Consider the following 22660-nt stretch of genomic DNA (forward strand, 5'->3'; position numbering starts at 1 on the left):
CGCAGGACATCAGTACAGAAGACATGGGGCAAAAGATCCTACTTCCTTACTGGAAACACAAACATACAGTACACACAAACATAGTACACACAAACATAGTACACACACACACACACACACACACACACACACACACACACACACACACACACACACACACACACACACACACACACACACACACACACACACACACACACACACACACACACACACACACACACACACACACACACACACACACACACACACACACACACACACACACACACCCCTGTGATCTGTGTCGTGTTGAAACATTGAGCTGCCTGGTTTCTAAGAGTCAGGCTGGAGGCCGTCCAATCAGGAGCTCTGCGGAAACAATTAGGTGTCTGACAGCTCTGTTTCTTTTCCAGAATGAGAAAGCATCTGCCCCCAGGGCACTCACCTGTCACGTCAAACACACACCTACCTGTCCCGCTGCATGCTCCATAGCACCAGAAGCTTTACCCACCAGCGGAGCACTAACTCTAAAAATACATCAAGTCTCTTCTCCTCACAGAGCGTGAGAGCCAGACACAGAGAAAAAGACACAACGAGAGAGACAGAGAGAGAGAGAGAAAGAGAGAGCTGATTCCCCTTTACGTTTTTACACACAGAAATGAAGTGGCTTTTATTTACCCGTCTCCATCCAAGCAAGACGGATGTGGACACAGTATTTGGGCTGGGAATCCATCACTTTGTCTGAAGGTATTTTATATGGAGGTAGACACTGTCTGAGAAACAGAGCCGAGCACAGCCCAGTACAGCACTATCCTCACTACATCCTGGACAGGGACAACACAGCCACTCAACCCTTTCAAATATACATCTCCAAGGTTTCGCTCCCTATACCATAACACAGCTGAACAATCAACAATCAGCCTTTTCAACTGCTTCTTATCACATTTTACACAGTTTACATAAAAGTAGCAGATATTTTACTATCTGACTGTAGATTTTTTATTATCTGATGGGCAAAGCATGCAAACATGGGGAAAATAGGAGCAGAATGAATAATGGTTTTGAATAAAATACAACATAAACGTAATTAAGTGAGTCATGTCTTTTCAACAGGAAACCTCTTCTGAAATAAAGCAAAGCAGAAATTGAACAATAGAGAGGAGACGAGAAGCTAAGTCTTTCTTTCCAGCGGGAGCCTTAGAGAGGCATCTGTTTCCTGTGCGAGAAAGGCTTCCTTCAGCATTCCCTTTTATGTTCTATAGCAGTGTTCTCCAACCATGTTCCTGGAGAGCTACCCTCCTGTAGGTTTTCACTCCAATCCCAGTTTTAACTAACCAGATGCAGCTGATCAACCAGCTAATTAATAGAATCAGGTGCAGTAGATAAGGGTTGGAGTAAAAACCTACAGGACGGTATCTCTCCAGTAGCGGGGTTGGAGAGCCCTGTTCTATAGTAAGCAGCTCTGGAAGACAAGGAAAATCATAGCACAGGAAAACATACCCATGGAAATCACCTGTGAGAGTGGGAAAGACTGTAGAATCCTACCTGTGTTAGAAGTTAGCACCGGAGAGATCTGACTGATAAAGCATGAAGTTGATCTCAGGTGAACCATACTAATGCCCTCCATCACCTTGACCAATCCTCTTAGTGTTAGTGAAGCGACTGGAGCCGAACTCGGCTAGCCGAACTGAACGAGTGTGGTCGCAAACAAGCAGACCTTCGCTTGAAAAACGAGAAAAAAGCGGCCATGTTTGTCCATTTTGAGATGCCGTAGCCGATATACATTTTCTCAAAATAGTCAGAATTCATCTAAGAAATCTGTCATTCATCTTTACATTTTTGTTGAGATTTTAGTCGCACAGTTTTACATCTAAGATGTTTGGTGCAGTATTTTTAAATAAAAAAATGTGACTTTGTTGGAGAATCCCTACTGTTGACCAATCACCAACGAAGCGGCTTAGACTTCGGTTCGGAACTTCGACTTCAATCCAGAAAAAATGCTGTGTGCCCGAACAGCCAGAGCCGAAGTCCAAAACAAACAAAAACAAACAAAATGTCATCATAATATATGCACAAACTCTACCCAAACTGTTTCAGCTGGGAAGCATGAGGAGTCTGTATTCTGCCTTTGTTCGACAATCACAGACCTAATGAGCAGCTGCCATAATTATTAATCGATTAAGATCTCTGGCAGCAAGGTTTTATAAACCCTGACTGACTGTGGCTTTTCTCTGGTTGCCTCTGTCTGTCACTCAGAGTGGCTGACACAACCCACTGGGCACACTATGTAATTTCAATGTGGATAATTGGGTAATATTTAGTTAAGGCATTGATCAATGAGATTACAACCTATTCACACCCTCAAAAAGACAGACACAAGTTAGTTAAATTTCCAATGTGTTATCACTATGCTTTCAACCATCTAAAAGCACAACCAAATTCCGATGGATAAACGATGTCTGATTTTTGGTTTAGTTGTCACCCAAATGTCTATCACAGCCCTTTAAACCATTTAAAAGCACAGCAAAGTTCAAATGTGAATACAATGTCCAATATTTGGTTTATTTATACAATAGAGTAATGTGATATCATTGTAATAGCAGAACCAAGTGACCTGGATTGTAGTTGAGATTACATAAAAACTACAGTAAATGGTGCAAGTGATCAATGCCGTTCGAGATTCTGCATAGATTATTACAATACTTGTGAAGATCTCCACAGACCTGTGATGACCTATGCATGCTAGAGTATCTTGAACATGCACATGTCATGACTTGCCCTGATTGGTGAGGATTTTTTTGAGTTTGGCGCACTGCCAATTCAGCGGTTGTTTACGAAAATGATCCCGTAAAAGGGATCCGTGCGGCAAGAAGTTAAAGATTGATCTGATTGAATATAGGCCTTACTGTTAGTTAGGATAGTAGAATACACCATATGCCATTTCTAAATTTGGTAGTGCAACAGCAGTTTTCCTTTTGTTATGTCAGTCAGTAGCTAGGTTTCCATCCAATTGGCGACAGATTTCCATGTGAATATTCTAAAATCTGCAAAAAGAAAATATGCACATTTTCCCACCAGTGCTGTGACCAAACGGACTTGTTGCGATTAAAATGTGTGTTGACATAGTGCACACAAAATGTACTTTTTCACCTAAGTTTTCATGTACCGAATAAAAATATAAAGTGTAATGTGCTTCCATTGTATTTTCAACTCTACTGATAGTTTGTCACAAAACCTGCTGGGTTTATTAGCAAATGTGCCTACTCTGGTCTTGGCACGTGTCCTCGAGCCAACAGCTCGCAGATACTGTAGGGTAGGCTGTGTAGGTAGGTTAGTCTACATGATGGGATTATTGTGGATAGGAGCAGAATATTTTGATTTGATCGATCATCATGTAACCAGAATCAGACCCTCAAAATGTATTGCATCAAGATCACCATGCACTTTTATTACCCTGTGAAGTTCATCAGAAGTTATTTAATCTGTAGCCTAATAAATGACTGACCAGGCACGCAAGGCACATGCCCAGGGTCTCTACCACACAGATAGCATATGTACATGGCATAAGTCATGGCAAAATGTTAAGAATTGCAGGAAATTATCTTGAAAACTTCCGCCATTGATTCTGTTAGTCACTCTCACACAGATATCATATGAACATCTTCACAATTGCAGGAAAATAGCTTTAAAAGTGCTAAATGTTCTCTCCATCATATGGCAAAATGTGTAGAATTGCAGGAAACTAGCTTTAAAATGGCACGGTTCTCTCTCCTCCCCATTGGCAAAATGAGTAGAATTGCATGAAATACATTTTAAAAATGCAAAATGTTTTCTCTGCCCATGGAGAAATGTGTAGAATTGCAGAGAATTTGGTTAAAAGCTATATGTTTTTCTATGGGGCGACCTCTAACAGGCACAGAAACCATATTTAAAAAAAAATGTGGGCCCCTCCGCATTGCGGGGGCTGCGGGGGTGTGTGGTACGCCAGTGACCTTGAGTCTCCACTCCGCTATCAAAACCAGTTGGCAAACACACTGTAAGTCAATCAATGGGGCTCACACAAACAATAACATGTATAGTGATGGGAATTACAGTAACAGCTTTATTAAATTAGTGCAAAAGACAGACATAACTCATTCAAAATATCATATTTTTCTTTGCTTTATCATGAATCATGGGGTCTTCCACACAAACCATACACACTTTTTTTTTACGAGAGCAAAAAACAAACCACCAATTCAATAGCTTTCCTTGACCTCTTTGTGTGACTCCGGGGGGGGGGGGGGGGGGGGTCTAGTGGTAGTGAAACAAGACCATGTAACACAAGGCAGACAGATGGCCAATCTTCAAAGCAAATGAAAACTCCAGATCGGGGGTTGGAACCGGTTCAGGTTTCAAGGAACAGAATCAGAACAGGGAACGAAAGTGATCTATACTGTTCCGGAACAGAACCGTAATTTGAAAAGCATGGGAACCAGTTAATAACGGTCCTTTACATTCCGGGCATTTTTTTTCGGTATAAATGCAACAAATCGCCTATGCAAAGCCCTCACTCTGTCACTCAGAAATGTATTCCAGTGTATCCCTGCCAGCTGAACATCTTTGCCAGCTGAAAATCTTTGCCAGTGTGTGCGCAGGCTACCTGCCTCTCCCACTATTGTAGCCTACTGACATTATGAGCATTATTCAGAAGTTAGGGAGGGATTTTAAATTAGAAAAGAAGGGATTCACTTTTTCAATGCTAGTTAAGGATACTATATTTATCACGTTTCACATTGGATTTATTAACTACAAAAGGTATGGTTTTTAATTCTGGTAGCTAGCTCTGGTCCAACGTTAAGCCAACTCTCTAAAGTTCCTCCATTGAAGCCGATCCCTAGCAGGTATAATTATGTGGGCCTAATTCAGATAATGCATGTCATATCAAGATGCTCAACGCTTCAAGCCACATTGCTACCGTCGGAGAGTGCCGACCACTCAGCAAGACCGTGAGGTTCAACGTCCTCAAGGTCACAAAGGCTACAGGAGCCAAGAAGCAGCCACAAAATTTCTGTCGCATCTCACGCATAGCAAGCTGCTCTATACGCCCTGATTGGTGAAGTAATTTAATGTTGAGCTGAATGTAAAAAAAATAAATCAGAAAAGGTACGATATAAATTGTTACTTTTTTGGGGTTTGAACCGGTACAGAACTTTATTTTGCAGGTCGGAACAGTGGAATGGGACAACAACAAAAAAATGATTCTGTTCCCGAATGAAACGATTGAAAAATGATTTATTTTGGTTCCAACCCCAAAAATTGATTTACATAAAAAATAGGAAACACATCGATAGCATTAGAAATAGTGCCTAAAGTCCACAAAAAGGTTTCAGTTATTTTTCTTCTGTGAGGGTAATTGAAGAGCCTTCAGTCCAAGTACATAAGTTAATTAATATATTTGTACAATGGTAAAAAATAAAATATATATAGTGTACTTTTTAAAAAGTTTCACACCATTACTATAAAGATATTGTTTTCCACTCCATGACAACTAATGCAATAGAAACAAAATAAATCAAAAAAGACTCCAGAAACTTCTGACTTGAGAAGGCTTATGGCTACCATCTTGCCCACAGAGACCACAACCACTGCAGACAAAAACTGGCTTTTGTCTCTCATTACAGTAGGAAACAAGATAAAATAAAGTAATACATCAAAAAGTAAATGCTTTTCCCCAGCCAATATCCAGTAGCTCAGACTATGCAGTGTTTCCTTGCCCAGTGAAAGAGTCCATTTAGGCGGTGGTGTCCATGACAACACAGCGATGGAGGGAGAAGACAGGCGGGCAAGGAGTGGGAGAGGGACGGGCAAGGGAGAAGACCAGGGGCAACGACAACTGTTCAGGTGAGGGGGAACAGAGCTAGGGGCGGTAATGGACATAGAGACGGGTGAGGTAGAGATGAAGGGGGGTAACTAAAACCTGGTGGGGAGCCTGGGGCCACGGATGGGTGAGATATCGTTGGGACACCCAAGAAGCTCAGTACCACAGAGGTCCAGTCTGAACTGTGTTTTTTAAATTGTTTGCTAGTTGTTGTCGTTATGGTGAGAGGTCTTCTCTTTCCTTAGGCTTGATCACGTAGGGGAGATATGTTGTTTCTCTTCAGTGTTGCATGTAGACTACAGTAGATTTCAGCACAATTTACAGGCCTGAAAGGAGAGAATAGAAAAAGGAGAAGAGACAGGAAGAGAAAGATAAACAGATAGTTAAGGTTATCTTCAACACAGATCAGTTGCAATCAATTACACAAGACAGGTGATAGGCATCCTACATTAAAGATTCAGGATGGAGAGGACATAGAAGATTGAAATACACATTCTTGATTCTAGATTTAGACAGAATTTAGAAACGCAATGATCTGTCTTTTTAGCTGGACATGGAAACATCTCCGGGCTTGACAATGACACGTCCTCCTCTGTCATGTCCCAGTTGAATGGGACAATATATATGCATTTTCTATAGTGGTAATGTATCACACACTTCCAAAAACCAGCAGAAAAACATGTATCACAGCCAGGTACCTTTATATCTACACAGGGTCGTATATGAAGAGTTACATACAAGTAGAGTAGTAAAGGTATCATAAATATCTTACTATGATATAAATCAGATTACAGCATGATAACTTTTAATACACAGGCTGTTACAGATAGTGCTATCAGTATATATTGTACCTTTCCTCACACACAGACACACATACACACCGCAATATGAAATGTGAGATGTTGTCAATCCATCTGCCTGTCTCTCTCTGCCATCCCTCTCCTCCGGACTAATCTCCTTTCCTCTTTCCTCTCCTTTCCTCTTCTCAACCTGCATTGCTTGCTGTTTGGGGTTTTAGGCTGGGTTTCTGTACAGCACTTTGAGATATCAGCTGATGTAAGAAGGGCTATATAAATACATTTGATTTGATTTGATATGCTGTCACCGCGGGCTGTACTCAGAACTCTCTCCATATCTGTTTCTCTCTTTCTCTTTCTCTGTTATGAGTGTGGTTGTTTTTCAGCCCTGTCTGGACAGAAAGAACAGACCCTTCAGGACCATAGGACTGATCCTGCCTGAGCTCACGACTCCGTGCAGAAGTGTGTGTGTCGTTCCTGTTGAAAGTGGAGACAAGCTCTCGCTCTGCCGCAGAGCAGCTGTGTTGCTCAAGGTCTATATGCTACACAGATCTGCTATGTGAATGGGGGGACATTAAAAAGGCAATTTCTTTAGCCCATAGAAGAGGTATTTTATATCTGATATACAGAAAGAGATAACATTTCCTGACTTTTACTGAAGACCTGTGAGTCTTGAGCTGTCAGTCCAAGAACAAATGCAGCGTAAGGGTTTAGGTTTATGTAGGTTTTCCTTTCGAGATCTACTAGTAAAATGCATGCAGTGTAGAAGAAGTTCATAAGAAGTATCAAGTATATACATTTACATGATCACACTACTATTACTTTCCTTGTTAAATTGAGCATATGGCACATTTAGTCAGCTTGATATGTATTCTGACTGCAGCTACAGCTGTCTACAGCATCCTTTTCTTTGTTTAAGATTTTCGGGGTTGATTTAAGACTTTTCTGTTTTATATTATGTGATATGTCTTTCTCTTTTTCTGTCTGTCTTTCCTCCTCTGACTCACGTACGATTAGAGAGTAGTTTGGAGAAATGTGAAATGTGATTTTGCGAGACATTCTGAAATGAATTGGCCCATAGACTTAATGTTTTTCGGAGCGATCGAAGTGTGCCTGATTCAATGGGGGGGGATATCTAATGGGAGGTACTATTGATTTTTTTATTCTCACAGTTGTTGTTTTCCACTGGCCCTCTTTTCTATTGTGTAGGTGTAAGGGATTCGGAAAAGGAAATATAAGTTGAACAACACTCTGGAGCTGCGTGAGATAGGTTTTGAAAATGTAATGAGACTCTGGGAACCTTTATCCATGCATGCAGGCCTTGAAACATACCAATTGTTCCCCCTCTGGCTAAAAACTCATGGTCTGAAACATGAAAATACACAGATCAATTCACCTCACTCCCACCCATCTGAGTGAGAATGGGGAAGGAAATGTGACCATCACACCTGCTGTACCTGGAGAGGCTGAGACGAGGAGGAAATGACGGAGAAAGAAAGAGAGAGAGACGGGGGGAGATGGAGAGAGCAAGAGAGAGAGGGAGAAAGGGACAGAGGAGGAGGCAGAGAGGGATAAAGGGAGACAGAGGGCTGTTTGATCTAATCACCATCACCTTAATTGGGTGAAAGTGCTTCTGGCAGCAGTCAGCCGGAGTTGAGGCAAATGTGATAGCTCACAGGAGGGCTGCCCTCGTAAACTCCAGTCCAGCAGAATTACCATCCTCCCTGCCTGTCTGTGGATTTACCCTCCTCTCCTCCATCTTCATCTCATTCTCAATGTCAATATATCAAGAGACAAGTCTCACAGCATATGGTTAGCCATATCCAATATCTGCTACATTTCTGAAGAGAAGGAGGAATGCAAAGTTTGCCTTTTGAACATATAATCATATAGCAGCAACCCTCCCTCTTTGCTTCCCATTACGGCATCAACGAGAGTAGTTCAGAACCAACTCAAATAAAACATTTGATAGCATGAAAAGAAAATCAGTGCTCTTCAAATGATTCTTTGCCAAACATGAAATAGTTCTCAAAGTGCCATCATCCAGTAATACAAGCATGACGAGACTAGACACAGTATAAAACATGACATTGGAGAACAATGTCAGGGTAAGAGGGTGAAAGTTTATCAGCCAGGTAATGTCATGCCTATTAAATTAGAACAAAGGGATTAAAAGAGGAATAAGGAATATTACCAAGGAGGAGGAGGATCCCATTTCTCCTTCTCCTAAATAATCTGCTCCTGTAACTGAGTGGATTAGAGCAGAGAAAGTGGCTGTTTGGGCAGGAAAGTGGATTTAAACATCACTGTGAAGGAATTGTTGTTGGCAGACTAAGGCAGGGAGTCTGCCTGGGTATATTCCCTTATTTGTGGATGAATTGCATTTTCTCTCTGAGATTCGTCAGCCAGTCTTTTATCAGATCTCTAGCCGCTTATAAAATCCCACAGAGCTCATCTCGGCCTCTGAGACAAACACTAACAACAATACACCCACACAGGGAATACATGTAAAATATCCCCTAAAGAGCCTCATCAACCTTTAACTGATAGCTAATAACAGGAGCATCATTGTGAATGTGTCCCAATGCAGTCAACATTATACTGCTATAGCACACCATCCAGCATCTCTGTTAGATTGGCAAACAGGCCGTGTTGGACTGTGGTGCTGGGCTGGTGATTCTGCATAGACTGCATAGAGGAGATTGCAGGAGGTTGACTGAGCCTTGAGACAGCCCAATGGGAGTGGGAGAGGAAATGTCAACTTGTTTAATACTGCAGCCGCTCGTTCACCCATGCCTTTCACGTTATCACCTCCGCTCACATGTGTTTTCCTCATAAGCTTAATACATAAAAACCTATTCATCTTAAAAAGCCAGTGGTGCCCACAGCACTCATGCGAAAAACGACTATATATTTACATGTTCCTGTCCATCCAACAGTCCCAACATCACATGATGCTAGACTTCCATTTTAGACCTGACAGAACCTGCTGGAGAGAGATAATACATACACACTGTCTTTCTGTCAGGCCATTCACTGACAGGGAGATAGGGGGCACTGTGGTCATCTCTGCCACACTGGCAAATTGGGTTTCCAATCTTATTTAGAGCATTTCCTCAACAAAATAGTGATACTACATTTATTAAAATGCTACTACCAATGGCCCTTATTTTGTTATTATATTGCAAACAGTAAGCACCATCCAGAGAATTCGATCCACAACACAAGAACATACAAAACATACACCAGCTACATCTATGTGTTCTTTGACATATGAAATCCACTGTAAGCCCAGTTAGACTCTGTTGTCAGAGTTAAAGCAGCATAAATACAAGTGGGATTTGGTGTCTAATGAGTTACGGGTCTGTGGTCCTGCTACACGTCGATCACACTGTAGAGGCTCACACATCAACAGGGACTGACTAAGCTCCTGGATTCAGCCAGGGATTTAGCAGCAGTAAATGCTACAGTAGAATATCTGTGTTCTCTCAACACCGGCTCTGTCCCAGAGGCTTACATACATCATTTAAGAGTGTGTAAAAGTAACACCACTGGAGTTCTTTATCCTTGAAAGGGATCAGGAGGGTACATGTGGACATGGATTTTTTCTGTGGGGCTGGGCAGAGAGACAGTCACTTTGGAGCCTGCTGCCCAGTAAGGAAGATTGATGGAGCAGCGTCTCTCCTTAGGTTGAGTGCAGTCCTCTCTGGTTGACTTACAGCAACCTCCACCACCCACTCAGTGTTTAAGAGCTTTCCTTCTTAAAGTACACATAGCCTGCTATAGAAGGCCTGCAGAGAGTTGCAATGTTAATGTAAATGCAGAAAGTACATGTGCACATGTTCTGAAAGTGTGTCTTTACAATGTGTGTCTGTCTATGTGAAGGTACATGTACGTACATATGGATGGGAGAGAGTGGGTGTTAGACAGAAGTCCCGTACCGTATGAAATTGTGTGTGTACGTGCGTGTGTATGACTCGTGTCTAATCTCCTCACACCTTTCTTCTCCTCTCTATCTGTCCCTGAGTGGTTGAGCCTGGGTCAGGCTGATGTGCCCTGACAAAAGTAATCTCTCTGTGTGTGTATCGCTGCACTGACTCTGATACAGAGGGGACCTCTGTGGCCCAGCTCTCTTCTTTCACCAGCTCCCACTGGGCAGACAGACAAAGATTGCCTCCCTCTATATATCAACTACCTGTCTCTCCATGCTGCACGGCTCAGCTGAATAATATGCTGCAGTGCCTGCTGCTGAGGCCTTACTGTCTGCAGCTCCACATAACACACCACATTCAGCTATGGTGTTGACCAATGAAAGGACATGCTTGGAGTCCTAGCTGAGGTACATGGTTGGTTAATAAATGCCAGAGTCTATCAGTACAGTATGGTGTGTCATAATGAATGCCAGAGTTTATCAGTACAGTATGGTGTGTCATAATGAATGCCAGAGTTTATCAGTACAGTATGGTGTGTCATAATGAATGCCAGAGTTTATCAGTACAGTATGGTGTGTCATAATGAATGCCAGAGTTTATCAGTACAGTATGGTGTGTCATAATGAATGCCAGAGTTTATCAGTACAGTATGGTGTGTCATAATGAATGCCAGAGTTTATCAGTACAGTATGGTGTGTCATAATGAATGCCAGAGTTTATCAGTACAGTATGGTGTGTCATAATGAATGCCAGAGTTTATCAGTACAGTATGGTGTGTCATAATGAATGCCAGAGTTTATCAGTACATTATGGTGTGTCATAATGAATGCCAGAGTTTATCAGTACAGTATGGTGTGTCATAATGAATGCCAGAGTCTATCAGTACAGTATGGTGTGTCATAATGAATGCCAGAGTTTAATAGTTTATCAGTACAGTATGGTGTGTCATAATGAATGCCAGAGTTTATCAGTACAGTATGGTGTGTCATAATGAATGCCAGATCAAAGGAGGAGCATTTCACAATCCACACTGCCACCCAATTAACATTCACTGTGCACATACACATACTGATTTCCACAGGGACCACTGATAACAAAGCACTGCTCATCTAGCATATAGAACACACACACACACAGACAGAGAGAGAGACAGAGACAGAGACAGAGAGACAGAGAGAGAGAGAGAGAGAGTGGCTGCTTGGTATGATCAGAACTGTGGGTGTCTTAGGCTCAAAACTCTAGAGCGACAGAATGAAAAGTAGACAGACAGAGAGGGGACAGATGGATAGATACATACCCAAAGGGAGTGTGAGTGAGATAGAGAGATATGGAGAGAAAATGAAGAGATGAAGAAAAGAGATAGTGATTGTAAACCAGGGATGGCTGGAGGTTGAGAGATAGATAGAGACAGAGAGTGAATGAGTGATAAAGAAGAAGAAAAACAGAGAGAAGGGGAAGTGAGAGAGAGAGCAAGAGAGATGAGGGATAGAGAGAGAGAGAGACAGAGAGAAAGAGAGCGAGAGAGATGTGCGGTAGAGAGAGAGAATCAGTGACTGCTTGGCATGATCGGAACTGTGGGTGTCTTAGGCTCAACACTCTCAATGGCTCCACTGTGTGTTGAATTACAGATTACCCCGTCGCCTCCCTCCTCTGGCTCCTCTCCTGCCGAACACTGCAGAGAACTCAGCCATAACACCAGCTCAGCCCCAATCCCCCTCTGAACACAGGATAGGCATCTATATAGACTGGCTGTTAGATCTCCTTCATTATGCCTCCCATTCCCAATCGAGGAGTAAATTATACATTTTATCACTAATGGTATAAATGAGATATACAGCTTGAGCTCCCAACAGGAGTCCCTGGGAAGCTCCTGGCTGTAGCAGGGGATGCCAGACTAACGGTGGGGGAGACACAGAAACATCATAAAAACGGAAGAGATGCTGGGAACACGCTTAAAAGTAGCTGCGAAGATGTTTGAGATTTAATGAACGCGTATACTACCCAGGGCATGTCAATATTAGCAGCAGCAGCTTATCACCCTCAACAAGCTTAGATATTATCGCCTGTCTGGGTAAAGGCAGAATGTGGAGTCTGGATATAACTGCTGCTGTTTACTTCTATGGTTTAATAGTTTAAGAACATTATGGACTCTATTTTAACAAACCTAATGCAATGGTCAAACCTAATGCAATGGTCAAACCTAATGCAATGGTCAAACCTAATGCAACGGTCAATCTAAGCGCTGGGCGGTAGTGCTATAAGTTCGAGGGTGTATCAGGAATAGTTTTGCTATTTTTATAAGCACAGTTATTGGCGCAGATGCTGGTATTGGCTCGAAAGGGATGGGTTTTGATGAATAAACAAGTTGTGGGTGTGTCGAGGCTTGGACCCTGACCGGCCAATCAGAACGTGCTCCATGGCTAAATATGTGGTTGCTTCATGTCACGATCGTGTGGAGGAGAGACGGACCAAAACGCAGCATGAGGAAAATAAGCCATCTTCTTTTAATTAAACGAACGAAGATGAACATGAAACGAAAACACTATTACAAACAAACAAAACAACAAATGATCGTGAAGCTAAATAACGCAAGTGCCCAGACAAGCAACAAACGTTACACAAGACAACTACCCACAGACTAACCAAAACACACACAACATACAATGCCCACCCCAACTCACGCCCTGACCAACTAAACAATAATCAAAATAACATAAAAATAGGTCAGGAACGTGACATAACCCCCCCCTCAAGGTGCGTACTCCGAACGCACCACCAAAAGTCTAGGAGAGGGTCTGGGTGGGCATCTGTCCACGGTGGTGGCTCCGGCTCTGGACGCTGTCCCCACACCACCATAGTCACTCCCCGCTTCCGTATCCCCCCCCCAATGACCACCCTCCAACTAAACCCACCTAACTGAAGGGGCAGCATCGGGATAAGGGGCAGCACCGGGATAAGGGGCAACACCGGGATGAGGGACGACAGCTCCGGGCTGAGGGACGGCAGCTCCGGGCTGAGGGACGGCAGCTCCGGGCTGAGGGACGGCAGCTCCGGGCTGAGGGACGGCAGCTCCGGACTGGCTGGCAGATCCTGGCTGGCTGACGGCTCTGGCTGGTCATGGCTGGCTGACGGCTCTGGCTGGTCATGGCTGGCTGACGGCTCTGGCTGGTCATGGCTGGCTGAAGGCTCTGGCTGATCCGGTCTGGCGGAAGGCTCTGGCTGATCCGGTCTGGCGGAAGGCTCTGGCTGATCCGGTCTGGCGGAAGGCTCTGGCTGATCCGGTCTGGCGGAAGGCTCTGGCTGATCCGGTTTGGCGGAAGGCTCTGGCTGATCCGGTCTGGCGGAAGGCTCTAGCGGCTCCTGTCTGGCGGACGGCTCTAGCGGCTCCTGTCTGGCGGACGGCTCTGTAGGCTCATGGCAGACGGGCGGCTTTGCAGGCTCATGGCAGACGGGCGGCTTTGCAGGCTCATGGCAGACGGGCGGCTTTGCAGGCTCATGGCAGACGGACAGTTCAAACGGCGTATGGCAGACGGGCAGTTCAGACGCCGCTGGGCAGACGGGCAGTTCAGGCGCCGCTGGGCAGACGGGCAGTTCAGGCGCCGCTGGGCAGACGGGCAGTTCAGGCGCCGCTGGGCAGACGGGCAGTTCAGGCGCCGCTGGGCAGACGGGCAGTTCAGGCGCCGCTGGGCAGACGGGCAGTTCAGGCGCCGCTGGGCAGACGGGCAGTTCAGGCGCCGCTGGGCAGACGGCAGACTCTGGCCGGCTGAGACGCACTGTAGGCCTGGTGCGTGGTACCGGAACTGGAGGTACCGGGCTAAGGACACGCACCTCAGGGCGAGTGCGGGGAGAAGGAACAGTGCGTCCAGGGCTCTGGAGACGCACAGGAGGCTTGGTGCGTGGTGCCGGAACTGGAGGCACTGGGCTGGAGACACGCACCATAGGGAGAGTGCGTGGAAGAGGAACAGGGCTCTGGAGATGCACTGGAAGCCTGGTGCGTGGTGTAGGCACTGGTGGTACTGGACTGGGGTGGGAAGGAGGACACGTGCTCTTGAGCACCGAGCCTCCCCAACCTTACCAGGTTGAATGGTCCCCGTAGCCCTGCCAGTGCGGCGAGGTGGAATAGCCCACACTGGGCTATGCAGGCGAACCGGGGACACCACCTGTAAGGCTGGTGCCATGTACGCCGGCCCGAGGAGACGTACTGGAGACCAGATACGTTGAGCCGGCTTCATGGCACTCGGCTCGATGCCCAACCTAGCCCTCCCAGTGCGGCAAGGTGGAATAGCCCGCACTGGGCTAAGCACACGTACTGGGGACACCGTGCGCTTTACCGCATAACACGGTGTCTGACCAGTACGACGCTCTCTCACTCCACGGCAAGCCCGGGGAGTTGGCTCAAGTATCCAACCCGGCTTCGCCACACTCCCCTTTAGCCCCCCCCCCCCAAGACATTTTTGGGTGTTACTCACGGGCTTTTCAGGCTTCCGTGCAAGACGCTTCCCCTCATAACTCCGGTTCTTCACTCCGGTAGCCTCTGCTCTCCTCAGTGCCTCCAGCTGTTCCCATGGGAGGCGATCCCTTCCAGCCAGGATCTCCTCCCATGTGTAGCAACCTTTACCGTCCAAAACATCCTCCCATGTCCATGAGTCCTGTTTACTTTGCCGCTGTTGTTGGTTCCGCTCACGCTGCTTGATCCTGTTGTGGTGGGTAGTTCTGTCACGATCGTGTGGAGGAGAGACGGACCAAAACGCAGCATGAGGAAAATAAGCCATCTTCTTTTAATTAAACGAACGAAGATGAACATGAAACGAAAACACTATTACAAACAAACAAAACAACAAATGATCGTGAAGCTAAATAACGCAAGTGCCCAGACAAGCAACAAACGTTACACAAGACAACTACCCACAGACTAACCAAAACACACACAACATACAATGCCCACCCCAACTCACGCCCTGACCAACTAAACAATAATCAAAATAACATAAAAATAGGTCAGGAACGTGACACTTCAAGATCTGTATTTATTGTCTTTTATGTATTGCCTTGGAATCAACTCCAATTCCAATGTTTCATTTCATTTATTTGAGTAAGGACAGATGAAATAACGTTGACACATTGCAATATACAACATTAAGATGCATTGCATCATAACGTAAGCTTGTGCTAATTTACAGTGCCCGTCCCTAGATAGACAGTAACATAACAAGAAAATTCAGGAAAGAAACACAAAAAAAGGAAGAAAATACTAAATAAATAAAGACTTACATATTCATAGAAGTACATACTGTATACATACATTTATATACATACATGCACACATACATAAACAACAACAAACAAAAACAGCAAAAAATACAAACTAAACATACAGTTTCACAAACACAGACCCAAACCAAGCCAAGCCACGTCTTAAAAACCCAAGCCGATGAAGAATAGTCATTGCCCTCTAGCCCAGAAACTTGCCCTCTAGTCTAGAACCAGAAACCGTTTTAGGAGGTCTATAAGTGATTTTTACTTTATGTTTAAACTCACTGAGATTTTGCCAATTCTTAATGTCATCCGGAAGCAAGTTCCAGAGTCAAACTCTTTTCACACAGATTGTTGACTGAGCAATAGCAAACCCTGCACATTAGAATTCTACAGTTAGCGCTAGTGCCCCCGAGTGCATGTACCTGTAGATTGCAATATTGTCACTAAGTTACAAAGTGATTGTGACATGAGTCCACACAAACATGTAAAAATCTAAATCACATCGATAAATGTACTGTCTAAACTAAACAAATGATGTGTCCTTAGCACATTGCAGTGATGGTGCCTTATTGGCTTTTTGTCTAGAATTGTCAAGGCTCTATTGTAGAGTGATTCTGTGTCCATGTTGTCATGCAGTAGGATAATCGTGAAATTATTATTGTGTGTAAAAACAAAAGTGCAGTATCAAAGGGTTTCTAATTAACTTAAAACAAACGAGACTTGCTTTCACTGTTCTGCATATTTTTTTTTGCATGTTTATCAAACTTAAGTTTAGAGTCTAAAATGATTCCAAGGTATTTAACATCAGAAACCTGCTTGATTCGCTCTCCTTTGACCATAATGTTGAGTGATTCTACCATTGGCTGTTAATCAGTTATAGTTTGTTAAACAGCTTACAGAAACAAAATAACTAAATGTAGACCTATCCCATCTTTGCTAAATACAGTGCCTTCGAAAATATTCAGACCCCTTGACTTTTTCCGCATATTGTTACGTTACAGCCTTATTCTAAAATGGATGAAATAAACAAAAATCCTCAGCAATCTACACACAATACCTCATAATGACCAAGCAAAAACAGGTTCTTAGAAATGTTTGCAAATTTATTAAACATTAAAAACAGAAATACCTTATTTACATAAGTATTCAGACCCTTTGCTATGAGACTCGAAATTGAGCTCAGGTGCATCCTGTTTCCATTGATCATTCTTTCTACAACTTAATTGGAGTCCACCTGTGTTAAATTCAATTGATTGGACATGATTTGGAAAGGCACACACCTGTCTATATAAGGTCCCATAGTTGACAGTGCATGTCAGAGAAAAAAACATGAGTTCGAAGGAATTGTCCGTAGCGCTCTGAGACAGGAATCTGTCGAGGCACAGATCTGGGGAAGGGTACCAAAAATATTCTGCAGCATTGAAGGTCCCCAAGAACACAGTGGCATCCATCATTCTTAAATGGAAGAAGTTTGGAACCACGAAGACACTTCCTAGAGCTGGCCGCCCAGTCAAACTGAGCAATCGGGGGAGAAGGGCCTTGGTCAGGGAGACCAAGAACCCGATGGTCACTCTGACAGAAGTCTAGAGTTCCTCTGTGGAGATGGGCGAACCTTCCAGAAGGACAACAATCTCGCAGCACTCCACCAATCAAGCCTTTCTGGTAGTGGCCAGACGGAACCCTCTTCTCAGTTAAAGGCAAATGACAGCCCTCTTGGAGGCACATAAAGACTCTCAGACCATGAGAAACAAGATTCTCTGGTCTGATAAAACCAAGATTGAACTCTTTGGCCTGAATGCCAAGCATCACGTCTGGAGGAAACCTGGCACCATCCCTACGGTGAACCATGGTGGTGGCAGAATCATGCTGTGGGGATGTTTTTCAGAGGCAGGGACTGGGAGACTAGTTAGCACAGCGAGATCCTTGATGAAAACCTGTTCCAGAGCGCGCAGGACCTCAGACTTGGGAAAAAGTTCACCTTCCAACAGGACAACAACCCTAAGCACACATTCATGACAACACAGGAGTGGCTTTGGGAGAAGTCTCTGAATGTCCTTGAGTGGCCCAGCCACAGCCCGGACTTGAACCCGATCGAACATCTCTGGAGAGATCTGAAAATAGCTGTGCAGCAACGCTCCCCATCCAACCTGAGCTTGAGACAATCTGCAGAGAAGAATGGGAGAAACTGCCCAAATACAGGTGTGCCAAGCTTGTTTCATCATTCCCAAGAAGACTCGAGGCTGTAATCACTGCCAAAGGTGCTTCAACAAAGTACTGAGTAAAGGGTCTGAATACTTATGTAAATGTCATATTTCAGTTTTTTATGTTTACTAAATTTGCTTTGTCATTATGGGGTATTGTGTGTAGAATGACGAGGAAAAAAATATATTTTATCCACTTTAGAATAAGGCTGTAACGTAACAATGTGGAACAAGTCAAGGGGTCTGATTACTTTCCGAATGCACTGTATGGTAGAGACATGGGGTTTGGACTATTGTTTTTTTTACGGAATTTTCTATTGAATGGACATATATCTTTAAACCTTGAATTAATTAATAATTTTATGGGGAACACCTTAAAAACTAGCATCACTACATCTCTATCATCATGACAGTATGCGGGTGTTTGTTAAGCCTCCATTCAGGTGTGCTGCAGACATACTAAAAAGTATGAGGTGGACGTCATCTGAATTAATTTCATTTTTAGGGACTATAACACTTTACTGGAGGTTTCACCTATTGAGCGAAGTTTCAGTTCAACCTATAGAGCTCGTTACCCCTTAGAACTGCTGTATACTCACAGAGTAGGGACAGCAGGACTAGAGTTACTGTATACTCACAGAGTAGGGACAGTAGGACTAGAGTTACTGTATACTCACAGAGTAAGGACAGTAGGACTAGAGTTACTGTATACTCACAGAGTAGGGACATCAGGATTAGAGTTACTGTATACTCACAGAGTAGGGACAGTAGGACTAGAGTTACTGTATACTCACAGAGTAGGGACAGCAGGACTAGAGTTACTGTATACTCACAGAGTAGGGACAGCAGGACTAGAGTTACTGTATACTCACAGAGTAGGACTAGTTACCATATTGTTATGTTCCCAGTTTCTGTGTTGTTGTGGGTTTGTATGTGTGTCTATTTCAGGAAATGGCTTCCTGGATTCCTAAAGCAGCTGATTGGTCGGTCCATCGCTGATTGGAGCTCTGACCCCTCCCTCTCGTCAGAGGATACAGCTGTTTCTTCAATTAGCAACTCCTTCTCCAGCTTGATAAAAGCCTGTGTTCCTTCCTCAGAGAGGAGAGCTACTTTTTATGTCCTGTGTTGGTTGTTGTGGTGGTCAGCCCCTTTTCCCCACGTTACTGTGTGTTAGGAATAATAAATCCCCTGTAAATGGTATTTTTCTCTACATCTGTCATTATTCCCCGCACCTATCTTCACATACTTTTTTCACTCCATGGGGAGTTGAGATGTAAAGGGGTGTTGCATTCCCTCCTCCAAGAGGCGTACGTAACACTTATACTTACAGAGTAGGGAGAGCAGGACTAGAGTTGCTATATACTCACAGAGTAGGGAGAGTAGGCCTAGAGTTACTATATACTCACAGAGTAGGGAGAGCAGGCCTAGAGTTACTATATACTCACAGAGTAGGGAGAGCAGGACTAGTCCCAGCAGCAACATCAGGTTGGAGCGTTCAGAGCCAGCACCACTGCAGTCCATTCTGTTTTTCTTACAGGTGCACACCTGGACCTTGACCTCGGTGCTGTTGGAGAGCGGAGGCAGTCCAGAGTCTGTCACCACCAGAGGCAACTGGTAGTTGGCCCTCTTCATATTCTGTAGCAGCATGATCTGAGCATGTGTGTCTAAAACATATACCAGCCAATGAGGTTAACTGACAAGATAATTATGTTTTGATACTATCATGCTGGATTACATGCTATACTCTACAAACATGAAAATTATACAGGCAAGAGATAAATTAATATAAATGCATAAGCACGCACACACTCGGCATGGGGTCAAATTCCAATGTAATCATAAAAAATGTAAAACATCTATTTCAATCTCAGTAAACTGAAAAGTTGAAGCTGTTTATTTCAGACAGTTTTCCAACTGTACATTTTTAATTCAAATCACTTCCTGGATTGACTGTCTTCAATTTGAATTGACCCCCCTCAAAACACAAACACAAATGTTTGTGCATTAATGGATGGATGACAGACCCCTCTAGCATGCTTATAATGATAAGCCTTCTCACATGATATGGGATAAGCGACAGTATGATGTACCCCTGTAATTCACCACTATACCCATAAAAAAACATTGGCCGGGACTGCCTGTAGCAGCCTAGTGAGTGTACTGTTCTGTAGATAGCAGCCTAGTGAGTGGACTGTTCTGTAGATAGCAGCCTAGTGAGTGGACTGTTCTGTAGATAGCAGCCTAGTGAGTGGACTGTTCTGTAGATAGCAGCCTAGTGAGTGTACTGTTCTGTAGGTAGTAGCCTAGTGAGTGTACTGTTCTGTAGATAGCAGCCTAGTGAGTGTACTGTTCTGTAGATAGCAGCCTAGTGAGTGTACTGTTCTGTAGATAGCAGCCTAGTGAGTGTACTGTTCTGTAGGTTGCAGCCTAGTGAGTGGACTGTTCTGTAGATAGCAGCCTAGTGAGTGGACTGTTCTGTAGATAGCAGCCTAGTGAGTGTAGTGTTCTGTAGATAGCAGCCTAGTGAGTGTACTGTTCTGTAGATAGCAGGCTAGTGAGTGTAATGTTCTGTAGAGAGCAGCCTAGTGAGTGGACTGTTCTGTAGATAGCAGCCTAGTGAGTGGACTGTTCTTTAGGTTGCAGCCTAGTGAGTGTACTGTTCTGTAGATAGCTGCCTAGTGAGTGTACTGTTCTGTAGATAGCAGGCTAGTGAGTGTAATGTTCTGTAGAGAGCAGCCTAGTGAGTGGACTGTTCTGTAGGTAGCAGCCTAGTGAGTGGACTGTTCTGTAGATAGCAGCCTAGTGAGTGTACTGTTCAGTAGATAGCAGCCTAGTGAGTGTAGTGTTCTGTAGATAGCAGCCTAGTGAGTGTAGTGTTCTGTAGATAGCAGCCTAGTGAGTGTACTGTTAAGTAGATAGCAGACTAGTGAGTGTACTGTTCTGTAGATAGCAGCTTAGTGAGTGGACTGTTCTGTAGGTAGCAGCCTAGTGAGTGGACTGTTCTGTAGATAGCAGCCTAGTGAGTGGACTGTTCTGTAGGTTGCAGCTTAGTGAGTGTACTGTTAAGTAGATAGCAGCCTAGTGAGTGTAATGTTCTGTATATAGCAGCTTAGTGAGTGTACTGTTCTGTAGATAGCAGCCTAGTGAGTGTACTGTTCTGTAGATAGCAGCCTAATGAGAGTACTGTTCTGTAGATAGCAGACTAGTGAGTGTAATGTTCTGTATATAGCAGCCTAGTGAGTGTGCTGTTCTGTAGATAGCAGCGTAGTGAGTGGACTGTTCTGTAGGTAGCAGCCTAGTGAGTGTACTGTTCTGTAGATAGCAGCCTAGTGAGTGTACTGTTCTGTAGATAGCAGCCTAGTGAGTGTACTGTTCTGTAGATAGCAGCCTAGTGAGTGTACTGTTCTGTAGATAGCAGCCTAGTGAGTGTACTGTTCTGTAGGTTGCAGCCTAGTGAGTGGACTGTTCTGTAGATAGCAGCCTAGTGAGTGGACTGTTCTGTAGATAGCAGCCTAGTGAGTGTAGTGTTCTGTAGATAGCAGCCTAGTGAGTGGACTGTTCTGTAGATAGCAGCCTAGTGAGTGGACTGTTCTGTAGATAGCAGCCTAATGAGTGTACTGTTCTGTAGATAGCAGCCTAGTGAGTGGACTGTTCTGTAGGTTGCAGCTTAGTGAGTGTACTGTTAAGTAGATAGCAGCCTAGTGAGCGTACTGTTCTGTAGGTAGTAGCCTAGTGAGTGTACTGTTCTGTAGATAGCAGCCTAGTGAGTGTAATGTTCTGTAGAGAGCAGCCTAGTGAGCGTACTGTTCTGTAGATAGCAGCCTAGTGAGTGGACTGTTCTGTAGATAGCAGCCTAGTGAGTGGACTGTTCTGTAGATAGCAGCCTAGTGAGTGTAGTGTTCTGTAGATAGCAGCCTAGTGAGTGTACTGTTCTGTAGATAGCAGGCTAGTGAGTGTAATGTTCTGTAGAGAGCAGCCTAGTGAGTGGACTGTTCTGTAGATAGCAGCCTAGTGAGTGGACTGTTCTGTAGATAGCAGCCTAGTGAGTGTACTGTTCTGTAGATAGCTGCCTAGTGAGTGTACTGTTCTGTAGATAGCAGGCTAGTGAGTGTAATGTTCTGTAGAGAGCAGCCTAGTGAGTGGACTGTTCTGTAGGTAGCAGCCTAGTGAGTGGACTGTTCTGTAGATAGCAGCCTAGTGAGTGTACTGTTCTGTAGATAGCAGCCTAGTGAGTGTACTGTTCTGTAGGTAGCAGCCTAGTGAGTGTACTGTTCTGTAGTTAGAAGCCTCGTGAGTGTATAGTTTTGTAGATAGCAGCCTAGTGAGTGTACTGTTCTGTAGGTAGCAGCCTAGTGAGGATACTGTTCTGTAGATAGCAGGCTAGTGAGTGGACTGTTCTGTAGATAGCAGGCTAGTGAGTGTATAGTTCTGTAGGTAGCAGCCTAGTAAGTGTCCTGTTAAGTAGATAGCAGACTAGTGAGTGTACTGTTCAGTAGATAGCAGCCTAGTGAGTGTACTGCTCAGTAGATAGCAGCCTAGCGAGTGGACTGTTAAGTAAATAGCAGCCTAGTGAGTGTAGTGTTCTGTAGATAGCAGCCTAGTTAGTGTACTGTTCTGTAGAGAGCAGCCTAG

General features: G+C 44.2%; 1 protein-coding gene across 1 annotated transcript in view; it reads right to left on the reverse strand.

The window, feature by feature from the left end:
* Positions 1-4061: 4061 nt before the first annotated feature.
* The window catches only part of LOC139539869 (cadherin-13-like), a 704975-nt gene continuing 686376 nt past the window's right edge, over positions 4062-22660 (reverse strand). The window contains exons 14-15 of the mRNA XM_071343218.1: positions 19474-19692; positions 4062-6168 (exon numbers count right to left, since the gene is read on the reverse strand). Of these exons, the coding sequence (XP_071199319.1) occupies positions 6161-6168; positions 19474-19692 (227 nt within the window). The 3' untranslated portion in view covers positions 4062-6160. The remainder of the gene's footprint in view (positions 6169-19473; positions 19693-22660) is intronic.

Source organism: Salvelinus alpinus, chromosome 15, assembly GCF_045679555.1.
Source record: "Salvelinus alpinus chromosome 15, SLU_Salpinus.1, whole genome shotgun sequence".
NCBI lineage: Eukaryota > Metazoa > Chordata > Actinopteri > Salmoniformes > Salmonidae > Salvelinus > Salvelinus alpinus.